At 40.6% G+C, this 22023-nt stretch overlaps 1 protein-coding gene across 3 annotated transcripts in view; it reads right to left on the reverse strand.

The window, feature by feature from the left end:
* The window catches only part of IPCEF1 (interaction protein for cytohesin exchange factors 1), a 62667-nt gene that overhangs the window by 12454 nt on the left and 28190 nt on the right, over positions 1-22023 (reverse strand). For 2 of the 3 annotated variants that reach the window (XM_082305648.1, XM_082305649.1), the window contains 5 exons: positions 19295-19368; positions 17591-17662; positions 14631-14692; positions 10868-10956; positions 5047-5416 (listed from right to left, as the gene is read on the reverse strand). In XM_082305648.1, coding sequence (XP_082161774.1) covers positions 5047-5416; positions 10868-10956; positions 14631-14692; positions 17591-17662; positions 19295-19368 — 667 coding nt within the window. The remainder of the gene's footprint in view (positions 1-5046; positions 5417-10867; positions 10957-14630; positions 14693-17590; positions 17663-19294; positions 19369-22023) is intronic. The other variant, XM_082305650.1, reaches the window with a different exon arrangement.

Genomic DNA, 22023 nt, shown 5'->3' on the forward strand with positions numbered 1-22023 from the left:
AAAAGACAGGACGTATTTGAATTAGGAGGGCATAGCTTAGGCAAACTCCTCACTGGCAAATGTAGAACTAAAGATAGGAGGCAGTGGGAGAAAATAACAGGAAAAGTATGTTACCACCAACAGGTAAATGCTCTTGACCAGTATAGCGGACTCAGCAGTGAGGGATGCCATTTTAACAAACTGTGACTCAACTGGAAACAACACAAATAAGTATCTCTTCCAGAGTGTTCAGAAAACCGTAACACCATAACTTTCACAGTGATTTCTGAAGCCTTTTTGATGAGTAGCAAAATAATAATTCAAACACAGTTGTTTCTCTACACGGTTGTTCTCACTATAGGCATATTTCTTGGCTAGTCTCAGCCACAATCTAGCCATTTTCTGTAACATTTGCAGAAGGAACAAAGGGGCCAGAGCACACCAGAGGATCTGTTCTGGCTATTACTGGCACAGGCAGACTCCAGAGGGGAAGAGGATGTCAGTTCTGAGAAAAGAAGGAACTGACTGCATCCAGCTCCTATTTAACCAACTCCCTCCCACAAAACCAACCCAGATAAAATTCAAGCAGTGTGTGAAAAGCTTTCCACGTTTTTCAAAATATCGGCACGGCCCAGTTCTTCTACCAGCTACTGTTAGCTAAGGTGAAACAAATAAACCAGAAGTGGTACCGTAAGAATTCCTTGCCAAGACGCATTAACTTCACATGATCATAAAACCCTCAGAAAATGCAAGGAAGAAGGATGTTATTGCTACAGTAGAAGATCCCTAGTTAAATACAAACACACATTCCTGTGTTCTTATAGTAACCTCTCAGTTTCTGCAGCTTCCTTTTGTTAGCATAGTTTTTGAGGATGGTGGTGGTGGGTCATAGTCAGATACTGTTTGTTCCAGCCGTTGCCAGAAGAAATACAAAGGGTGGAGTTTGACTGCAGAGTGTGTCATCCCAGACAGGGCAAGGCCAGCTTCTGGATATAGAGCACGTAGTCAGATAGTTGTTTGTATTCTCAACTGTTTCTTGTTTACCTTTCAGTTTCGTTGTGACACAGGCAGCTTTGAATCCTTTGTCATTGTGCATGTAGCAAGCTGCAACATGGAAGTATTAAATATTCCCGCAAGGTAAATGGAAACATAATGCTGATCTCCTTTCAAAAGAGAAAACTGTTAAACTCTCCTTTTTTGTACCTTTGTGTTACCCTCTGGTATGTAACCACTCACCAGTAACCGGCGCTGAGAATTAAGGCTGAGAATGGTCATAACACCACTAAAAGTGGCTCGAAAGGTCGTTAGAAATATCATATGGTACAGCTCCTTGCACCAGCCACTTACAGTTCCTTAGCAGATTTCATTAAATAATTTTCATTGAAATAAAATCCATGATCATTTATTTGAATCTGTAGTTTCTCTTCCAGAGATTCATCCATTTATCTCTAAGAAACTTTGTTTTCATTGTTTAACTCATCACTGAGGTTTCTTCACTATTTTTGTATTTTCATGAGAAGCTCTTCCCACAAAGCTACAGCTACTCTTTCTTTCTTCTAGGTACCAACTTTTCTCACTTTTGCCTCTGTTTCTGACTTTTGCCAACAAAAGTGCTCCTCAGTTCTTGAAGACTTTCACCTCAGCTCTAGGCTGCTATCAGCTACAACCAAAAATTCCTCTTTTTTTTTTTTTTTTTTGGCCACAAAGCAGAGCGTGTGACAGGTTTTTTCTATCCTCACAAGGAGAAGGAGAGAGCATGGACACACATTAAGGCTCTGTGGGGAGTGGGTTCAAAGACCACATAGCTGTTCTGATAACAGCAAGGCCAACTTTATGGACACGGGACATGTACTTTCAGGACAGATGCTGATGCAAGACGGACCTGTCTCCTCCTGGACGCAGTCTCATTACTCTGAACCATGATGAGCTGTCAGAAATGCACTATTCAGAAGTGTTGTGATGCAAATAATACAGACTGCACTGAGGTATGCATTCTTGTTTTGCATCAGATAACAGGAGTGTTCTTACTAGCTATTGTAAATCATCAGGTTTTGCAGCTAGCTTTTACTCCACAATTTGGATTCATCTCACAGTATTTGTGCACATCCTTATCAATTAGCTGGCGGGGGAAATTCTTGGGGGATAAGCCACAGAACTGGAATTGCATCCTTTTTGATAACTTTCATTTGGAACTGAATTACTGTTTAATATTAATCTTTTTTTCCTCCTCATTCTCAAACTGAAGTAGCTTAACTAATCTCCTTGCAAATTATTTAATTTATTTTTTCAGTGGCCATTGCAACGGGTGGGGGGGACAACCCCACACACCGACACTCTCCATCTCATCCTCATACTATGCAGACTGATAAAGGAAAGAAAAACGCATGTATGGCGTACATCTTACTTGCTCAACAATGAGTTATGACGCAGACAGTAACTAGTGAGGTTGTACGGTTTCCATAGTGACTGACTCATTGAAATGATCTATTTCTGGAATTCCATCAGAGATCACCAGTGTGGTTAGAATGGAAGTGTTCTGCGGTCAGGGTTGGCCATCAGCTAAGCAGTGAGCAATGGAAGAATTCATTTCCCCAGGAATATATTTGGGAAAATTAAACCACCTTGCAAATGCCAGGAAGATACCAAAATGTGCTTTGATTTACATTTTAATCCAATTTTTATTGGTAAGTATTACTGAGTCTACCAAACTGTGCTTTAAATGATTATGAACATGTCGTGCTAATTCTATGACCATCCATAAAAGTACTTGTCACCCTTACATTATGACGGAAAGCATTAACCTATGCATTATTGCAGGATTGCTGACAATACCAGAATAACATATTCTAAGCAAAAGTTCAGATTTCTGAAGAGCAATCACTGAATCTTGCTCCAAGGTATCTATAAGGCACCATGCCATATATGGCCTACACTCCAACAATCCACCTGAATGTACCTAATAATGTTTCCCAAAGGCATTACTTGGTCAAATTACAAAAGGCAGTGCATTTACTACATCTTTGTGACATTTTAATTAGGGACCCCATTTCTGCCAGCCCCAGCCATTTCACTACTTGCAGTGCCAGAGCTTATGGGAATTAGATTCTACAGGAACTCTCAAAACATCCACTCTTTTCCACCACATAGAAATACTACATGTGCTCACTCTCAGTTTTAATTCTTACTGATCTTCATTGCTACAGAAGTCTCTAGCAGAGCAGCCTAGAAGATGCATAATGAAACTGAGTGCAAAATACTCACTGAAATTAATTTTCACTTTTGTTAAAATCTGTACTTTGCTCAATTTCCATTTTTTTTTTTTGTAAAATCAGAAAAACATATCACAAACTAAACGGGTGCTAACTGTTGATATCTGTAAAACATTTGGGACACTGACAATGTAACTAATGTGCCTTCTGCTATCATTTCTGTGATTCAGCTCTCAGTGCCCAGTTCACCTACAAACACCCTAAGTTCCCAATGATGAGTCCAGTGCTGTTTCTTTCCATCTTTGCACTACCTTCAGCCTAAGCTTTCGGATGTAGCTTTGTTTTTCATTGTACTGAGACAACACTGCTCTTTCAGCAAATTACTCACTTCAAATCTTTATGATTTCAAATCACGGGTAGAGCCAATGCACAAGAACATCATTCCTTCCTGTCCTGGTTTCAGCTGGGATAGAGTTAATTTTCTTCTTGGTAGCTGGTATGGGGCTGTGTTTTGGGTTTAGGATGAGAACAATGTCGAGGATACACTGACGTTTTGTTCTTGCTAAGTAGTTGCTAAGTGGCGCTCACAGTGGTAAAGGACTTTTCAACTGCCCATGCTCTGCCGGGTGCACAAGAAGCTGGGAGGGGGCACAGCCAGGACAGCTGGCCCAGACTGGCCAAGGGGCTATTCCATACCATGTGACGTCATGCTCAGTATATATATAAACTGGGGGAGCTAGCCGGGGGAGGGGGGCAACGATCGCTGCTTGGGAGACGGGCTGGCCATCGGTCGGAGGGTGGTGAGCAATTGTAGAGTGTATCGTTTGCTTTGTATTACTATTGTACTATTATTACTTGTTATTATTATTATTGTTATTATCATTATTACTACTGTTCTATTTTTATTTTTACTTTAGTTATTAAACTGTTCTTATCTCAACCCACGAGTTTTCTCCCTTTTACCCTTCTGATTCTCCCCCCATCCCACTGGTGGGGAGTGAGCGAGCGGCTGCGTGGTGCTTAGTTGCTGGCTGGGGTTAAACCACGACACTTCCTTATGTATCACCTCTCTAGGCAGCATGCTGAGTATCTTCTCATTTCAGCATGTTGTATGCCAGAAACGCCTCTTATGCTTCAACTGCTTTTAGTGCAGGAAGAAGCAGCTTTGCTCAAAAGGCAAGACACATTGCCTCGCTATGGTAGGACAGCTATTAATAGTAACAATGACCAAATTCTGGAACTGTGCCACCTTTTTAATTCAGCAGTACATTTTGGTAGGAAGATACCTATGGAGATACCCATTTGCTTAAACAAAATCCACTCTTAATAGACTTTCTGATTCAGGATTGCAGTTGTTTCCCCTTGATTACAATGAAGCTCAATGAAACAAATAGGGAATACATACTGGAAGTAAATACAACTGCTTTTATTTTTAAAATCGTACTGACCTAACCCCATGTTCACCACTTCCTACATATATCATTTTGATTAGGGTGTCAGTTCAGTGACACACTTTCTTAAATTTTTTATTCAATCCTAACTAATCAAAGACAGCTGTACTGAAATAAAGAAAGCTAATAAAATATGTCTATGTTAGGATTTTATACAGAGGCTATGATCTTAACATATATTAACAATATTAACAAATTTGAGGAAAGCTGTAAAGGTACTTACCAATTAGATACTAGGTTATATATTTAATGCACAATAAATCAAATGTTTGTTATAAATGACGCGCCCCTGGAAAACTCTCCAGTGAAGAACATAAAGGAAGGAAGGGGAAAGGAAGCTGAGGAAAACCCCTGAACTCCCAACATTGTATGACTGCAGACAAAAATCTCCTCTCTCATTAGCTCACCTTTGGCTAGTGATCTCTGTCCTGTTGCATCTGGCACAGCTAGACAATGTGTATCCGGACCTAAAAAAAAGTTTTGGGATCCACCACTGGGTTTGGAAAGCTGGACCTCCTGGCTTTCTGCCGCTTCTCCACAGTCTACTTCTGGCGGCTCATCAGAGTGAATCTGTACACAGAAAGTTAAAGGCTGATCACCTTCTTCTGTGGCAAAGCTGTTAACTAGGTCAAGCCACGACTGCCTCTCGGAATAAACCACTTTGGACGTCAAGGAAGAAGACGACTCTTGGGAGTTGAAAGTGCTTTCAGAAGAGGAGAGAGAACAAGAAGCTTCACTTGACAAAGTCGAGGTGAAAGAAGACTTCTGCTGATCCTGCTTTCCAGAAACAAATGGGGAGCGGGGGGAAGAAAAAAGAAAAAATATTTCCAAGTTATTCCTGTTCCTAGGCTCTACACGTTATATATATGCAGCTGAAATCTTAACTGACCAAAAATTCATGTAATCTGATTAATTATCGATCCAAACAAGCTTGAGGTATGGCAGCCAATCTCCTACAGAGCTGTAACTTCAGAAGCTAAGCCACAAGGAGGCCAGAGGTAAAACAGATAAAAACCTGACAATTCCTAGAAACAAAAGACCAAGAAAAAATATTGTGTTGAATGTAGCCTTCCATGCTAGGTCTCACACTCACATTCACTCTTTACTTTGTCTTCACTTTATTGGTCTAATAAAGAGTGCAGAAGAGAAACTCTGAATTAGCCATTGAACATGAAGTTGTCTTGAAGCATTCAATAAATCCACTAACGCTGTAACCACGGACAGAAATGGGCCCAAGCAGTGAAGTACCTTGGCATTCTCAGCACACAAAGCCATTTTACCTGGTCCATTCATGGGACTAACCATTCACCAAGGCAGGAAGGCTGATGGGTAATATGATGGCAAGTTAATGGCAGAAAGAAAAAACAGACAGCCAGGGGGCAGAGGGCAAGAAAAGAGGAATGGTACAAGATTTCTGCTGCTCGTTCACCTGCTAAGATTCGTCCTTCAGCACATGAATCTGGAAAGGGACCCAAGCTTCACTAGAAACACATCAGAAATCATTAAGACATCCTAGGACCCTCCATACTGTACTTGTCACCCTGCTTCAACAAAGAGCACATACAGCCAGAGAGGTCTCAGAGACATCTGTCATCTATAAGGAGCTAGGAGTTGAATGAAAGAGGGTATGATAGATGCACAATTCCATGTAAAGAAGAGTTGAGAGAAAGAACAGAGTTTTGAAAAGTATTTAGCTTCCCAGACTAGCAAATAGATGCCTAAGTCTTTGTCTACAGTAGGCATTTACATTGACTGAGTTGTACTGTTATCTGGTCACCAAAAGTAACTCACACAAGAAGAACTAACACTAGTCTGCTTCTTAGCCACCAAACACCACTGAAAAGATGAGCCAAGAGAGTCAAATATAGAAGTAATACATACACAAACACACAAATATACATACAAATACCCAGAAGAGGATTAATTGACAGTAATAAATAAAGTGATGGAAGACAAGGGGAGACAAATCCTTATGATGAAGCTCTTAGCAGAAAATATCAGAAATTGTGACGAGATCATCATGATATGAAAGCCAGATTTCTTGTATCGGCTACTGCAGAAATTTACTCCTCCTGCAAATCATCTGCTACTGGTCAATGCCAGAATCAGAATACAAGACTTGATGGACCACAATTCTGGTAAGTTTATGTTCTCAATACATATGTAGAATAGATCTGTGTAAGGATTAAAACAGATTATAACTAAACGGGAAGTACTGAAAATTACTGAGAAGGTGTTGCTAGGGAAACCCAGACAAGCTGCAAACACAATAAAGGCACCAGCCTGGAATACTTATTAATAACTAGAAATAAGATGTATTCACATAAACCAAACCAAGAATGACATTTTTTTGGATTAGGATAAATAAAATTCTGCGATTCAGTGTTGCTGTAATGTATATTACTTCCTTTTACATCACAAAAAGCAAAGTAGATTTGCCTTCCTGTGCTTCTGATCTAGCTGTATCATGTAGCTACTAATCAATTCAGAAGATGAGGAGGACCGATATCAGATTGTGGGTCACCATTTGTTTGTAGCACTTCCTTCACTTTTGTAAATTTTCAAAGCCATTCCTCCAAGACAGTCCCAAACACTGCGGGACCAAACTTAATTTATATTCCTATTACGAGAAGTACAACATTGTGTTTCAGGTGCATTTTTGTTTTTAAAAAGGAAACCTTCACAAATTCACCCTAAGGCAAAGGACGTCAAGGACGACAAGGAGATGCTGTCATAAACTACACGTATGAGTGATAAAAACACTCTTGGGAACAGAGGTGACCTGAAGCATTTAATCTAAGAGTTCCTATCGCAAAGACAAACTGTTGAAGCATTTGTACGGCCAAGCAGAACAACTGAACAGTAAAAGCTCTTGCTCACATGGTGTGGATGGTCTAATTTCAATTGTTCAAAGACAGAAAAGGAAGATGTTAGATCTCACCTCTATTTTTCTGGCATTTGTCCATGCAAAAGAAAGTGCCATTGAAATTAAAACTGTGCCTCACTGAGTGGAATATATTTTTGTTTTCACTTTCATTGTGTGTTAAATAAAAAAATGTGGGTGAGAATAAAGATGACTGCCAGAATGTGTTTCTCTTTCTCTACATATGTGTTGTCTCTACATATGTGTTGTGGTTTTTTTTTTTCCTTGGTATGACAAACGTTTACCTAACTTACTCAAGTGGTTCCTTTGGAAGTTTTGCAATCATCCATGTAATAATAAATCTCCATTTAGGGATATTTTAAAAAGCAGATGCTTGAGCCAGCAGATCATAAGGATTCCACTGGAGATCAATGAGTCTCTAGGCATTATTTAGAGAAAAATTATCACCATGAAACAACTCAACTGCTCTTTTGGGACTGCTGCAATCTGTGGTCTCAACATAGCTGCTGGTTCTTGAACTGTAAATCCATTCACATGTGGAGAAATTAATGCAGATGGTCAGTTTAACTTTTGTCCTACAGATGTTAAAATTTACTTATTCCTCTCTTGTTTTTTTCTTCCACAGTACCCAAAAGCATGCATAAACACAGAAAGCTCATGATCACTACTTTTTTCCTTTTAAAGTTTCAAAATGGTCTGGGTCAGCAGAGAACAGAACAGCAAGTGAAAACTTTGTGCTAGAAGTACAGCAAAATGTTTGCTGCTCTGACATGTAACAGAGCTTGCACCTGGTTGGCTATTACTTTCCAGACTATTCGTTTTCAGTCTGGAGTTGATCTCAGGAAGTTTGGAGACCTTTCTGCTTAAGACAGCATTGGTTTGATTTTCCAAAATGTCCATAGCTCCTAATTCCTATTTTGCAAAATCCCTTCGGCACTCAGAAGGAAGAAGGGCAACTTTAAAAAAAAAGATTAAAATAATAAAAAGAAATGAACCCCAGACAACGCCTGTGGCATTCTTGATGCTGGGCTGGGTTTCCAGGATGAGTGTCTCTTCCAGTAGCAATATCTGAAAAGATTCAAGCAGGCCTTCCAAAAGCGTCATCATATGTTTGGGACCTCATAGCTTGATTCAAGAACTCTGCAGTGAATGAACAGGCAGCAAGCAATGTTTAACCAGCCTTCCCTGAGACAACCAAGAGCTCCACTCGTAGAATTGACTTCCCAGTGAAAGCTGTGCTTTCCCAATCCTTCCAGTGGTTTTCTTGCTCCAGTACTTGTCCGGAAGGGGGAGGGGCATTAAATTGGGTATTTAAAAGACAACTGACTTGCAGTCAAACACAGCTCCCTTGGTACCTAACTACTCCCTACCCACCACATGAGCAAGCTGAGCATAAAGCAGACACGTGACAGCTGAAGCTTATTTCAGTAGCCACTTCTGGGGTGAAAAGATGACATCTTTGCTCAGGAGACACTCGCCTTTGTCCATGGGGGAAGGGCTTTTAAGCTGGGGATGAGAAGAAGGGAAATTGGCTGAGAGAGGTAGAGGCTGGAATGAAGATAACCTTTAAGGGAAAGGCTGAGGAAGCAGGACCCCTTGGCACATGCACCATCGCCTGCCTCCCACACGTCCCCTGCTAAAAGGTGAAGGCCAGCACTCAAGAAGAGCATACGGGAAGGAGGCAACTGGAGATCGCCTCTGCAGCAACAGACTGACAAGCAGCAGGAAGCCAGAAAAACAGAAAACTAAAAAACAGCACCTGTTTAAAACCCATCATCTGGAAAAATGCAGGCATTCACTCAGAGGTGAGCAGACAGAAAAGACATCTACAGCCTCTTAAAGGCAAGCCACTGAGGTATAAAATTCAAGACGCTTCATTATCGGCCCTTGGCCCAGAATAACTCTTGGAGACATATTGCCAAGGTTCCTATTTTCTCCAATATTTACAGCCACTCAGCCACATTAAACTTCCAGTTAATACAGGCAATAAAGAATCATGTTTTACACAGCAGTGAACACCACGCACCCCCCAAGTGCCAGGTGGATTGTTTTACAGTGATTAACGTTACACAACTGTTTCAGGAGAGGAAGTGAAGACTGACTTATCTGACTGAAACAGAAGGGGGCAAGTGGGTGACAGTGTGACATACACTCCCAGCTTTATGCAACCTAATTAAAGACTGCCAGACAGGCAACCCTGTGCATGACGTCTCCTTTTATTATTGCCTGTGACTGCACAAGCTTTTCCAGCTCATCTATATTTTTCAAATTCGTTCCTGCTTCACTGCCTCTGTGCCCACCCCAGCTACTGGATGTCATTTCAGCATGCCATACAGGAACCTGTGTCACACCAATGAGGCAGCAGATGCTTCCCTTCCATGAGATGCAATGAGATGATTTAATACTAAGTATATTACTGCATACCCCTCAATGTTGACTTTCAGCTGGGGAAGGGAAAGACTTGAACTCAGGATTCCTTATTTCAGCTGCATTACCATCCCAAACCAAATTACTCATTTCTAAACACAGAATTAAGTAAACCTCATATCTTAAAGCACATGTAAGGGGAGATGAGATCACTGGGAAAAGCAACAACATAGAAACAAGATTAATAGGGTGATAAGTGGCTAATAATTAGGCAAGTTAATTTGATTAGACAAATGAGGGCGCATAGTGCTTATTCTAATTTATGAAATGAAGCAAGGCAGGAAGAAATATTCTGGACAAACACTCTACAGCAAGAGAAAAAGAGTATAGATTTTGGGAGGATTCTTATTTTCTTTTTTTATAGTCTATTTTTCAGAGGTAGAGGAAAAGAACCGATTTTATCACCGTAAGAAGAGGCCTCTTTCCCTTCACTTCTCTTCACTGCCACAAAAGCAGCTTCAAATTCAGCAGTCTTTAGAACAGCTCACTCAAATAAATAAATACAAATCTGTTGGATGATGCTACCAGAGTCACAAAAAGAAAGATGATTTGGGACTGATTAAAAAAAAAAAAAGTAGTATGAAAAACTAGGTTATGGCAGTGTGTTAAAAACCTTGTAAAGAAAAGACATGGCATGCATATGAGATAGAGTGACACTTTCCTTTCTCGAGCGAGATAAATATACCTCCATCTGAGGGAGCTGTTCTTTGCGGTGTGAGACTCCCGGCAGTACAGGCTGCAATAACTGCACGCTCTGCCATGGGGCAGGGGCAGTCAGTGTATCCTCATTTCACAGGCATGCAGGGTGAACATTTCCAGCTGCTGTTTTAGGTTATTCCTCAAAGGTCCACCACCTCAAGAAAGTTTTGTTCCAATTGGCTAGCAATTAGACACAAGCTAATTATTGTAACACTTACCGAAGGAGGAGGTGGTGGTTGGACTGTGTAGGGGGGAGGTGGTGTGTCTGTTATTTCTGGATCATCATGTTCACTTTCGCTGTAGCATTCTGAGGGAGACATGGAAAATGAGCAAAAACAAAGTGTTAAACCAACACTCACTTATTCCTTGCAGCGCTGTGGTAACCAAAGATCACCAAGTAGGATGTTCTGGGCTGAGGACCACGCTGTAACAAGTCAGTGTCTCCTACAGTGAAAATTAACCCACTTGTGGTAATGCTACACTACTTCATGGCAACCTTTTTTTTTTTTCAGGTCAAAAAATTTGCTAATTTGCTATGGCAGGAAACACTAGGTGGCACTGCTCTAGACAGCTTCACATATAGGTTTGGGATGGGTTTTTTTTCTTTGCAGCCTTTAAAAGAAAGGCTGCCTCATTTGTGGTGTACGTTAGGGAAACCCATTGCAAGTAGTAGATGCTGTCCCTTAATCTCTGTAACCAGTAAGTTTTCCTGGAGCTAGCAACAGGCATTGGTGTTTTGGCTGCAATTTGGGAGAAAATGGACTGCTTGCACAGTGCTTTGGAAACCATAGAGTAGTCTCATGAAAGCCTTCTGTCACCACATGGTAACTCACATAGGCACGCCATGCTGCATGGCAGTTCATGTGCAGAGCTAGTACTAAAAGTAAGCACAGTCCTCTAGGACTATACACCCCACTCATCTTTTTTTTTTTTTTAAATAAGAAGCAAGCTGATAGAGTCTCAGTATCTCTTGACATGTGGCAGAGAGACAGTCATGTTGTTTTTTCTTTCAACCACCTGTGAAGCAGGTGAACACATTTTCTTAGACGCTTTTTAAAAGTTAATTAAATGAAGTGGTAATCATTGATAAAATGAGACACAGAAAAGGGGAGGCAGTAAGTTGCTGGCTCCTATTCCCAGGACCTGCCTGTAACCACTGGGCCAGATCACTTCCCTCTGCTAAATCTACTGGCACGCATCAGCCTTTCACATCCAACCTTTATAGGAGCAAGTGCTTGTGTTCTGCCCTGCACCATGTGTGAAGGGTGACAGCACTCACACCCCCACGACTGAGCTGCGGATATGAAAGTTTGCAAAGACATAGTTGGAGCTTAATGACAGCAACATGAGTGAGTGCCGAGTGTCACGAGAGCAGAGGCTGCCCCTGTGGTCTCTGCAGGAGCCGGCACTCTGCACTGCCTCCCGCTCCACCAGCTGCATGCAGCGGCTTGTGCTGCCCAAGAGCAGCTGGGTCTCTCCAGTGGAAGCAACCCTCCAGCTCCCTTCCCAAGCAAGCAAGGGTTGTTTATGTTCTGGGAGTACTTTTTTAGAGCTGGACTTCATGGGTTCACCCCACTAGAAAGCAGTGTGTTAGCACGATCTCTGGAAAATCACCTGTGATTATCTCATCTTTTAACTAAACTAATGCCTGCACTTTCTTTTTGTGCGTGTCATTTGGGGGTTTTAATAAGCACAGTGTGAGAGCAACAAAGTTTTAAGAGAGAAGAATTTTATACATGAGAGAGGTTTCCAAGATGTTAACAAAGTGAAACTTAAAGAGATCATTGCTTTTTCTCCCCATACTGTTTGCAGAACTATAGGGGTTTTTAATAGCATAGCTGCTATTCTGTTTACTAGAAATATGTGCTGGCACATCTTAGCTTAAAGGACTGAGACTGGCTGCAATAAGGCCTATATCAAATTCTAAGGCTCTATTAATGTCTTCTTGAATAACTCTTAGTAAAAAGCTTATTGTTTCTACAGCTCCCCTTTTAGGCACACAGAACTGAAAAAGAATCAACAGCTGTTTCTGATACTCTAAATAGGCAAATGGGGTTGGGGGGGTGTTAAAATGCATAGAAAGTACATGAATACACAAGAACTGCCATAACAAGAGCCAAGACCCTACTGAAGAGTTATGGTGTGTGATACAGAGGGGAGAACCAGGTCAGCAGGAACAGAGGTGACTGTGGGTAATGACAGTGTTTTTCTGAAAGATAGCGATGCCTCTGCGAGGGCGCATCCACCCAGGTGCGTTGGTGGGGTGCTGAACCCACACTCAAGGCAGCTGCTGGAGCACCTGTGACAAAACACGCTTGGAAAGATGAGGAGGTGTTTGAGGTGCCTTTTTCTGAAGAGGAAACAGGCCACAAGCTTCAAAAGCTGAAGAAATCTTGGCTACGTTATGTTTATCGCAGAGTAATTAGATAACCTGCTGCAGAGGTTATTGAGTGGACTATTTTGTATCTTTCTGTCATTATTTTAATTAAGATTAGTGGGCTGACTCATTTTGAGTTGTTTTATAATTCTCAACTCAGTCAACACAACCAATACTACATGTTTTGAGGCTTTAAAAAAAATTAATTTGTTTTCATGTATAGAATTTTGACTATCCTCATCTTCCATCAAACTCCTCCTTTGTGAAAACATGGACAACCTGTTTGGACACTCCCATGCAGTTCTTGGTACACAACCTAATACTCAATATAGCCCTTTATCCTAATTATCTCAGACTGTTTTGATACAAAATTGGGTTCAAAGAGGCCACAGGCATTTTGGAAGAATTTGGGGGTATGAAAATTAACAAGTTTCCTGACAAGAAATAAAGAGGAACCATGAACTGAAAACAAAGAAATTGATGAGACCTGCTGAATCTCCAGAAATCAGTGGTATCTACGTTTACCAGCCCCAAAGCTGCTTTTAAAGGCAGAGTATAAATGGAGCTAGAGTATAAACAGAGCCAGATCAGACTAATCAATAATGGCATTACATGTCCAAAGCCTGAATATAAACCACAAACTTATCCTGGGAAACAGCAGAAGGGATGCAGAGAGGAGCATTTCAGTGCTTAGACAAAATGGCTGCATCATCTAAGTGTTCATACTACTACAAATACCAGTTTGTTCTTCATAATGCCAGCTCCTTCACAATCTAAGCGTTCTAAAAAAGGCACTGGGTACCAGGACTCTAAAAACGGAGGGTCAAAAGCCCAGAAGTAGATACATATTCCTCAGGTCAGAGTCCATCCCTGGTTTGCTAACATAATACTACCTGCAGCGCTTCTCATTCTAAACCAGCTCCCATCACGCGTGTCCTCACCAGCAGCTTTTCCAAACACTCTGATAGGTGACTTGCTTTGTCCTCTACCCAGATTTGTGATTCAAGTGCAGGTATCCGCCCACCAAAAAGTTCTGTTAGGTCAGTGTGCAAATTAAAACAATAAATAAATTGCTAAGGAGCTTTTAAAATTACTCATTCCACAATGAACTCTTGGGCTTGGAAATTGTAGGCTTCAGTACACCACTACCACCCCCACCCCCCAGACATTGCTGTTGTCAAAACACCCAGAAATGGAGGAGACAGTAGGGACAGGTAGGTCTACATTACGCAAGATGTTCCGAAACTAGTGAGCTCCCGGGCCATAGCACAACTCCTGTAATACACCTTACCAACTCAAAACCCAGAGTAGCACAGCTGTTTCTCTTCCCACTTGGTAGGCTTAGCAAGCCAGCAAACTGCCAGAAAGTAGTTACACACCTCTCACAAGATCACTGAGTGTCTCCCAGTGGCACTGTTTCTCACCATTGTTTCTTTTTCTGTGATTACTCTGTGCTGTGTCAGTGTGGTTTCTCTGAGCAAAGTTGGTAGACAGACCCAAGTTGACAATTTAAAAGAAAGAAAAGAGCTGACAAAAATTTGGCCAAGCAAAAACTGTGAAGAACATGATGTAGTTACACACTGAAACCATCGTTAGGAGCATACCTTCCTCATTCTTCCCGTTGGGTGCCTGAGGGTCTACAGCCATGCCCAGCTTACTTAGCCACCTGTGTTTGAAACAGAGGAAATATAGATTTAGGGATACTTGCATGCTGTTAGGACAGAGTTTTGCCCCTTTTAGATGTGTTCGGCGTTACTGTATCTATTTTCACTAACCTTAAGACTAAATGTCAAAGTTTCCTTCTATTTCTTAGAGCATCCTCTAGTAAGGCACCAGTTACCTAAATACTAATACTCCCCATGGTGAGCAAGACTAGTTGCGTGGGACACCTTTCCCTGATCCTGAAAAAAGCACTACTGATGACCAAGGAGTTGTATTTGTTGAAGCTAAAGGAAAAGTACGTGTGCTATAACACAATGTCAGTGGCTTAGTCCTGCTGTTGAGGTGTCATCTTTCACCTCAGATGAAGCAAAAGGCACAGGAGCCATAGAAGATGATGTCAGCTGCCCTGGTCAAAGCTATTGTAACACAGTCTAAGAATCTAAGCCATTTAAAACTAGACTTGCTGACCATTTATACTGCTTCCTTTAACTCCCCATGTACTTTTGTTTTTCGTAAGTCTCACTTCCTGTGTTGGTTTAAGCTATTAACACACTTTTTTACATTTCTCTTCCTAGGTGGCTGCATTTTTCTAGTGCTAGAAACAATCCCTGGGTATACTTTTTGTATATTGTGTTGGCCTGTAGGTCATTCAGATCTATCCAGGTTTTAAGAAACTAACAACTAAAAAAGCTCAAGCCTAAATAGGGAATGTATGAAGGGCAGGAATTAAGATTTATAACTCTGAAAAAACATTGTGTCTGATCTTGATTCTACCAAAGCAATAAGAAATTTGCTAGTAAGATCAGTGTCAAAGTAACTGGATTTTTAGACTGCAGCATGAACAATAGAGCCACATAACAATTCAAGAAAACAAAGTGTCATTTCTGTAAGAGTGGATTATTGACTTTCTTCTAACAGCTAATCATAACAGAATTATTTTTTTAAATAAAAAAATCTAAACAAAACAAAAGGTTTGCCAAAAAATACAGGACTTCATTAACCACAAGGTCAGGCAGATCACTAGTAACCATGTGCCACAGGCCAGGTAAATGCATGCAGCTAGCCAGCATGCTTTTGCTTTTCATGTGTGCATGACAATGGCAAATACATGCTAAATTAGTGAAGCAAATGACCTTATTAATAAATCCACTGTTGATTTAATAGATATGTATGCATGAAGAGTTACAAAAGGTCATGATCTGTCAAGCATTTATGCACACCAGTAACGCGACAGATGCGAATGCCCCAGTGAGTTCAGTGGAACCACTAACATGCATACGTATTTGCGGGACTGGAGCCAAGAGAACAGATGTCTTTTAGTCTGTTTTGACATATGCGTGAGTATGCGTGTACTTTATGTATTAAACGCATGTATTTTATACTTTGCCAAGGAAAATATCATCAGTTACAACAGTGAGGAATTAGTATTAGTGCAGTGTAGTGCAAGCTGCTCTAATGCTAGGCTACCTAGCCTTAAGCAAAACAAAATTTACTCGAGAAGTGGAGTTTGAAGAAAATCATTCTGGGGGCATAAAAGGTGGGACACCTGCAGAGATTTCACTCACTCACTCACTCACTCACTCACTCACATGAGACTAAACATTTCACAAGTGCCATTAAGACACTGAGAATTCTAGCTGGGCTCCAAACTGGCTACTAGGACTCACTAATGTCCTCCATTAGCTCTGTTTTTCCTTTTCCTTCTCTTCTCTCTCAACGAGACTTACTCTCTCTACAGAAATATTCCTGTCCAGCAGTCCCTTATTCTCAGTCATCCTCAGCCCATCTGCCTCAAGAACTTCTCATTCCTTTCAGGAGCTCCAGTAGGAAATGCAGCAATACATAAGCGATGGTTATCTCCCCACCAATATGCTCTGTGCTGCTAAAGAGTACAGATTTATGAATATATATCTACATACGCTACTGTAGTATCACATGTTTCTGTATCTATTGCCCTTTTGGAAGGTCACACACGTTTTCTCAACCTCTATCCTTTTCTGTTGTGGTAAATATGTATGAGCTCTCCTGTTTGTGGAGGGAAAGAACACTCAATGTCCTATAAAGAATCTCACAAAAGTCACCAGCAGAGCCATGATTAAAATCCTGACCTCACTATTACAGGACCTCTCTTCCCATTTAAATTGTACTGCTTTGTATCTGGTATTTGGCCATTTAATGCAATAGCATTGTGAACAGACTACAATCTGAAGTAAAAAAGACAAAGAAGATATGAGATTTATCTAAATCAGCCAAAACTGGATCGATAGCAAGTAATATCTATTTCTGATAGCTCAGTGGATTCTAAAATGGCAGTTTCATATCCATTTTTACTTCTTTCATTAAAAACTGCATGAATGAATTATTGTTCTTACAGACATTTGTGGAAAGAAAATTTCTGATCTGTCATGAGGGTCATTTAATTGCAACATAGTTTGGCAGTGAAGTAAATGGTTACTTTTATTAAAGAAACAGCCCTTTCTATCCCTTTAACCCTCCTTGTTAACTGACATGCTACTCTGAAAGCAGACAATATTATATTCTAGTCCTAGATCACTTCAGGGACAAAACTCTATTAAGCTTTTCCCTCTCTTTCCTTTCTTCCCTCACTTCTCCCAAGGTGATGAACTTATCAAATCCTTGTACCTCTCTAACAGAAAGAGATTTATACCAGCAAATGCCAGGAAGATTAATATCAAAATCAGGCTAATAATGCGATTCTGATTTCAATGGTCATTAGTGAAGAAATAGTATTTTCCTTCTATAAAATGACCTGAAAACAAAACAAACTCAGTAATTCCCCAAATAACTTTATCAACGACCACTTGACAGTGAGAGAATGAACTTTCAAAGGTTATTCTCAGGCGTGAGACAGGATGAAACATGGCCAGTTGCTCCTACTTACGTGTTCATTTCCAGAACATTTTCTGCCGCAAAATAAAATGTCTTGATCTGTGGGTGGCTGATCTTAATAGCACTTCAAGAAAAGAAAAATAGAAGAAATATGAAGAAAACTAATTTACATAAGAAAAGAAAAAAATAGCTGACTGAACTATTTCAAATATTTATTCACTCCACTATATTAAGCCAGATCAGCTTATCCATCCATATAGCTCTTTCCTTAAAACTCTAGTCTATTTTTAGCTCATCTCCTAGGCCACACATTATTCAGAGTGTATAAACTACAGGAACTAAAAAGGAAGGAATGAAGAATAAAACAAAGACCTTCATTATGCCATTACATAATTCCGTTGTGTGCCCACATCTGGAATACTGTGTGCAGCTTTGCTTCCTCCAGCTCAGAAAAGCATAGTAAACGTGGAAAAGGTTCAGAGAAAGTGCCAGGGGTGACCCAAGGTATGGAACAGCTTCCATGAGTTATTACTCAGGCTAAGACCCCACAGCATGGAAAACTGATGGTTGAGAGAAGGGATATATAATACAGTAAAATCACAAGCCACACACAACGGGTGAATAGGGACTGACTCTTCACTGTCTTTTCCAAGACAAGTTTTAGGAGGCACCAAAGAGGCAACTAGGCGGCAGATCTGAAACGAACAAAATGGAGGTAGTCCCTTGACATGCCAATAGTTAACCTGTTGGTCTCAGCCCCAGACTACGCTTTAGTTGAATAGCCATCAGTAAGACCTTTGAGAGGGTTTTTTTTCCTAAAACATAGTCTCCAATCCCGAGACTGTGTGGCTTCCCTCTTTTGTTCCTTGTTAGGTGACTGACTCTGTCCTGTGGAAGCACACACTATTTGACTGGGCCCCAGCAGCCCTGGTCACTCCTCACAGTTGTAACTTACTCCATCCCAAGTAAGTGATGAGCATGTGTTTTCTTCCCAGTCACTGACAGTCACTGACAGCCAAGAGCTGCAGAAGCGAAGGGGAACATTTTCTCATGGCCCTGTAGTATGTGACTCAACCTGTCCTCTGAGAAAACAAAATGGAGCTCCCATATTCAAAACAGCTGTCCCCTTTATTTGGAGGAGTCAAGCCCACAGTTAGTCGCAAGAACACCTACAGCTTAATGTCAGCGTGAGACCCGAACAGAACGAAGGCTTTGTCTTGAGGGACAGAACAAAAACAATGCTGAGCTTTATAACTTTGAACAGCAGCAACATCCCTTCAAACTTTTCAAGTCTACTCAGAAGCAGCTGGAAGTCAATGCTGTATATGGAGTTTGGAGAGAATATTTTTAAATTTGTACCATGATGAACAAAGTTGCACCACAGCAGCCTAAAGAATAGTCCCAACTCGGAGGGAAGCAGCATTACTTGCACTGCTGTTGACCTGCCCACCTAAGAGAAGGTATCTAAGATAGAATACAACTCACTCATAATCAGTGAACAAAGAGAAGAAAAAAAAAAAAAAGCATTTGGCATACTGATCTACTTTTTTATTTGTAGTTTTAACAGAGCACATCTGGCAGAGAATTTTCAAAAATATTTTTGCAATATGGTTTTCTTTCACTAGCGCAATTAATATCTCATTATTTATACAACACAGAAGAGCTCCCCACAGCTTCATTGTCAGGCACTACCGAGATTCAATTTCTTGCAACGTTGTAAAAATCATGCAAAACTAGAGGCAAGAAATAAACTTACTGCTTTTTTTTGCATTCAATTGCTCGGTCCACACTGAAGTCTGGAAGTCTGATGAATCCTTCTGCTTTTTCAGCCTGCAATAAAAAAAAAAAAAATTAAAAATCACCACATCAACCAACTGCTAAACTATCAGACTCCAATGCTCAACAATGTTTAACATGCAAGTGCTTGTTTTTGACAGCTTTTTATAGTGTGAAAATATATGCTCATCACCATGGGGACAGATTAACACCCAATGTTTTGACTGATATTTGGGAACAAGAAATATTCCTATACCAGCTACTCTTTGTGCAAGTCCTGGATGCTAGAAAGACACCACTCCTGTCTGTGTAAGTGGCAGAGTGTGAGTATAGGATTTGTTATAGGCTTCCAAATATCAAAGCGCCTGAAAGAGGAAGGATCTTCAACTCCTACAGTAGTGTTGAGGTAGATTCCCCCTCCTCCTCACCTCAAAGCATTTGTATCAGAGCACCCTTATCTAAGATTCATTAATAAGTCATAAGTCTAGTCCAGAGTCTGAAATTGTCAGATGCAAAATTTAGGTTTGGATCAAATCAGGACTAAAGACAGCAGGAAGGTGGACGAACCCAATTCCTTTGTAGCCATCAGTGATCACACAACTTCTTTTGACAAAGAGACCAGACACACTTTGTGCGCAGACCACAGAAAATTAAACCACTGAACCTCAGCTCTAAAAAGAGAAGCCTCTCAAAAGAGACAGATGCCATAAGAGAGAATGAATAAGGGTTATATCGTCCATAAATGGATGTTACATACAATCTCAAAGGAGTGTTTGTTCCATTATAAAGCACACATGCATGTTACACAGATGTGTAACAGCACCACATATCACGATCTATGTATATTTGAAAAATACATGTCTATAGAGACGGGAATTCAAAAGTGACCTAAAATTATCATACGTAGATATGGAGGAGGGTCTCCCCTGGGTAACTGTGACATGGACCATTTCGTAGGGTCACCTGTATACGCCTGCATGTGAGCAAGGCAGAGGCAATATGGGCTGCTCCCATGCCAGGAGGTGAAACAGTGCAAGGGGATGGTCCCACGCAGCTGAGCTCTGCCATTAAACACCGCAAACCAGCATCAGATGGCTTTGGCCACCCAGCCATCGCTCCCCACCCAGAAATTTTTAGGCATGGTACAGGAGGTAACAAAAGCCAGGCAGATATTTACAGTACACTCTTTATATGCAGGTACCCCTTTCTGGACAGGAGAGTGTTTACTGAGCATTGGCATCTCTGTTCTGGGTCAGCTGGACTCTGTATCAGAGAGTGGCTGCAGCAAAACTGAAGTTACCAGTTGGCCTCAAATCCCTGTTCTTGCTGCCTGCAGCTGAAACATCTTCCTTTACTACATCTGTCTACATTCACCCGATCAGCAGCAGTAAGACTAGGACTCCTCTGAAGAGGAGCAATAATGTAGACAAGAGTCTGTAGCACATAATGTCAGGAAAAACTGTACTTTCGAAATACAGAAGGTGTTCATTCCTGAATCACTTTTTTGCTGCTCCCAGACCTTATCCCTGGGCACATTAAAATTCTGAAAACGTACACTGAGTTAAAGCAGGTAAAATATACACAGCAATTACAAAGACAGAGGATAAATGAAGATGACTGACAGCATCTCAAGTCACATTATGCATGAATATTGAAGAGACTATAAAAAGATGTTCATCGAGACAAGTCTTTGAGTTTTAATGCTTGGAAGTATGAATCTCTGAGAATTGAAATATGGATACAGAATGGATTTTTTAGTGGGTGGCTTCCCTGCACCTCTGCATATCTGTTCTTTGGTACACAGTAAATCATGGCATAACCATCATTCCTGCAGTTTATATGTATTAAATATTCATATGTGAGTTTTGTATTTTGCATCTTCACCAGTAAATGGTTTTACCTGCTCCAGGACCAAAAAAAAAAAAAAAAAAGTGGTAGAAGGAGGGGGTTGTTATTTTCTTTTAGTACTGAAGAAACAATGATGTTCATTGGCATCTGGGATGAAAAAAATCTTGATTTTGGAACGTGGCTTCATTTGTACAGAAATGTGCTTATTTGCAGTTGTGGGCTTTTAACTTTCTCTGATTATATTTGTACCTGTCAAACTTGTTTAGAGGCTGGCTTGGGGAGCTTTTGTTTCCATTCCACAGGTTGCAATTTAGGGAGACTAAACTTATTGAGACAAAATAACAGTTAACTAAGGAAAAAAAGTAACAAGATTTTTTAAAAGGTGAGAGGTTTTTTATGTATATTTCTGTCAATTAGACCTTGAGCTAGTATTTCCAATCCAGATCCATAGTACACTAATTATATAGGGATGAGCGAATGAGTAGTGGTGAGTAAAGGAGGAGCTCTATTCATGCGCTGCATTGCACTAAAGATAGAGAATGTACTATCCTGTGTTTCTGTACCAAAAAGAGTGGTCACTCACTAAAACAGGTGCAGCAAGAACACTGAAATTCCTGTTTGGTTCCCAAGACCAGCGTAAGAACACCAGAGACCAACCTCAAGAAAAGCAGTTCATGGGGTATCAAAGCCATTATTACACACATTGCTGGATGAGAAATGTGTACGATGTCAGTTATTTCTCTGCAGCATCAATCAATAAGCCCAGTTAAAAAAAAAAAAAAAAAAAAAGAAAGAAAGAAAAAGAAAGACCCTGTAAAAAGGAATATACCCAGGTACATTCTCACCCACGCACCAATAAAT

This window comes from Platalea leucorodia, assembly GCF_965183815.1.
Source record: "Platalea leucorodia genome assembly, chromosome: 3".
In the NCBI taxonomy this organism is placed as follows: domain Eukaryota; kingdom Metazoa; phylum Chordata; class Aves; order Pelecaniformes; family Threskiornithidae; genus Platalea; species Platalea leucorodia.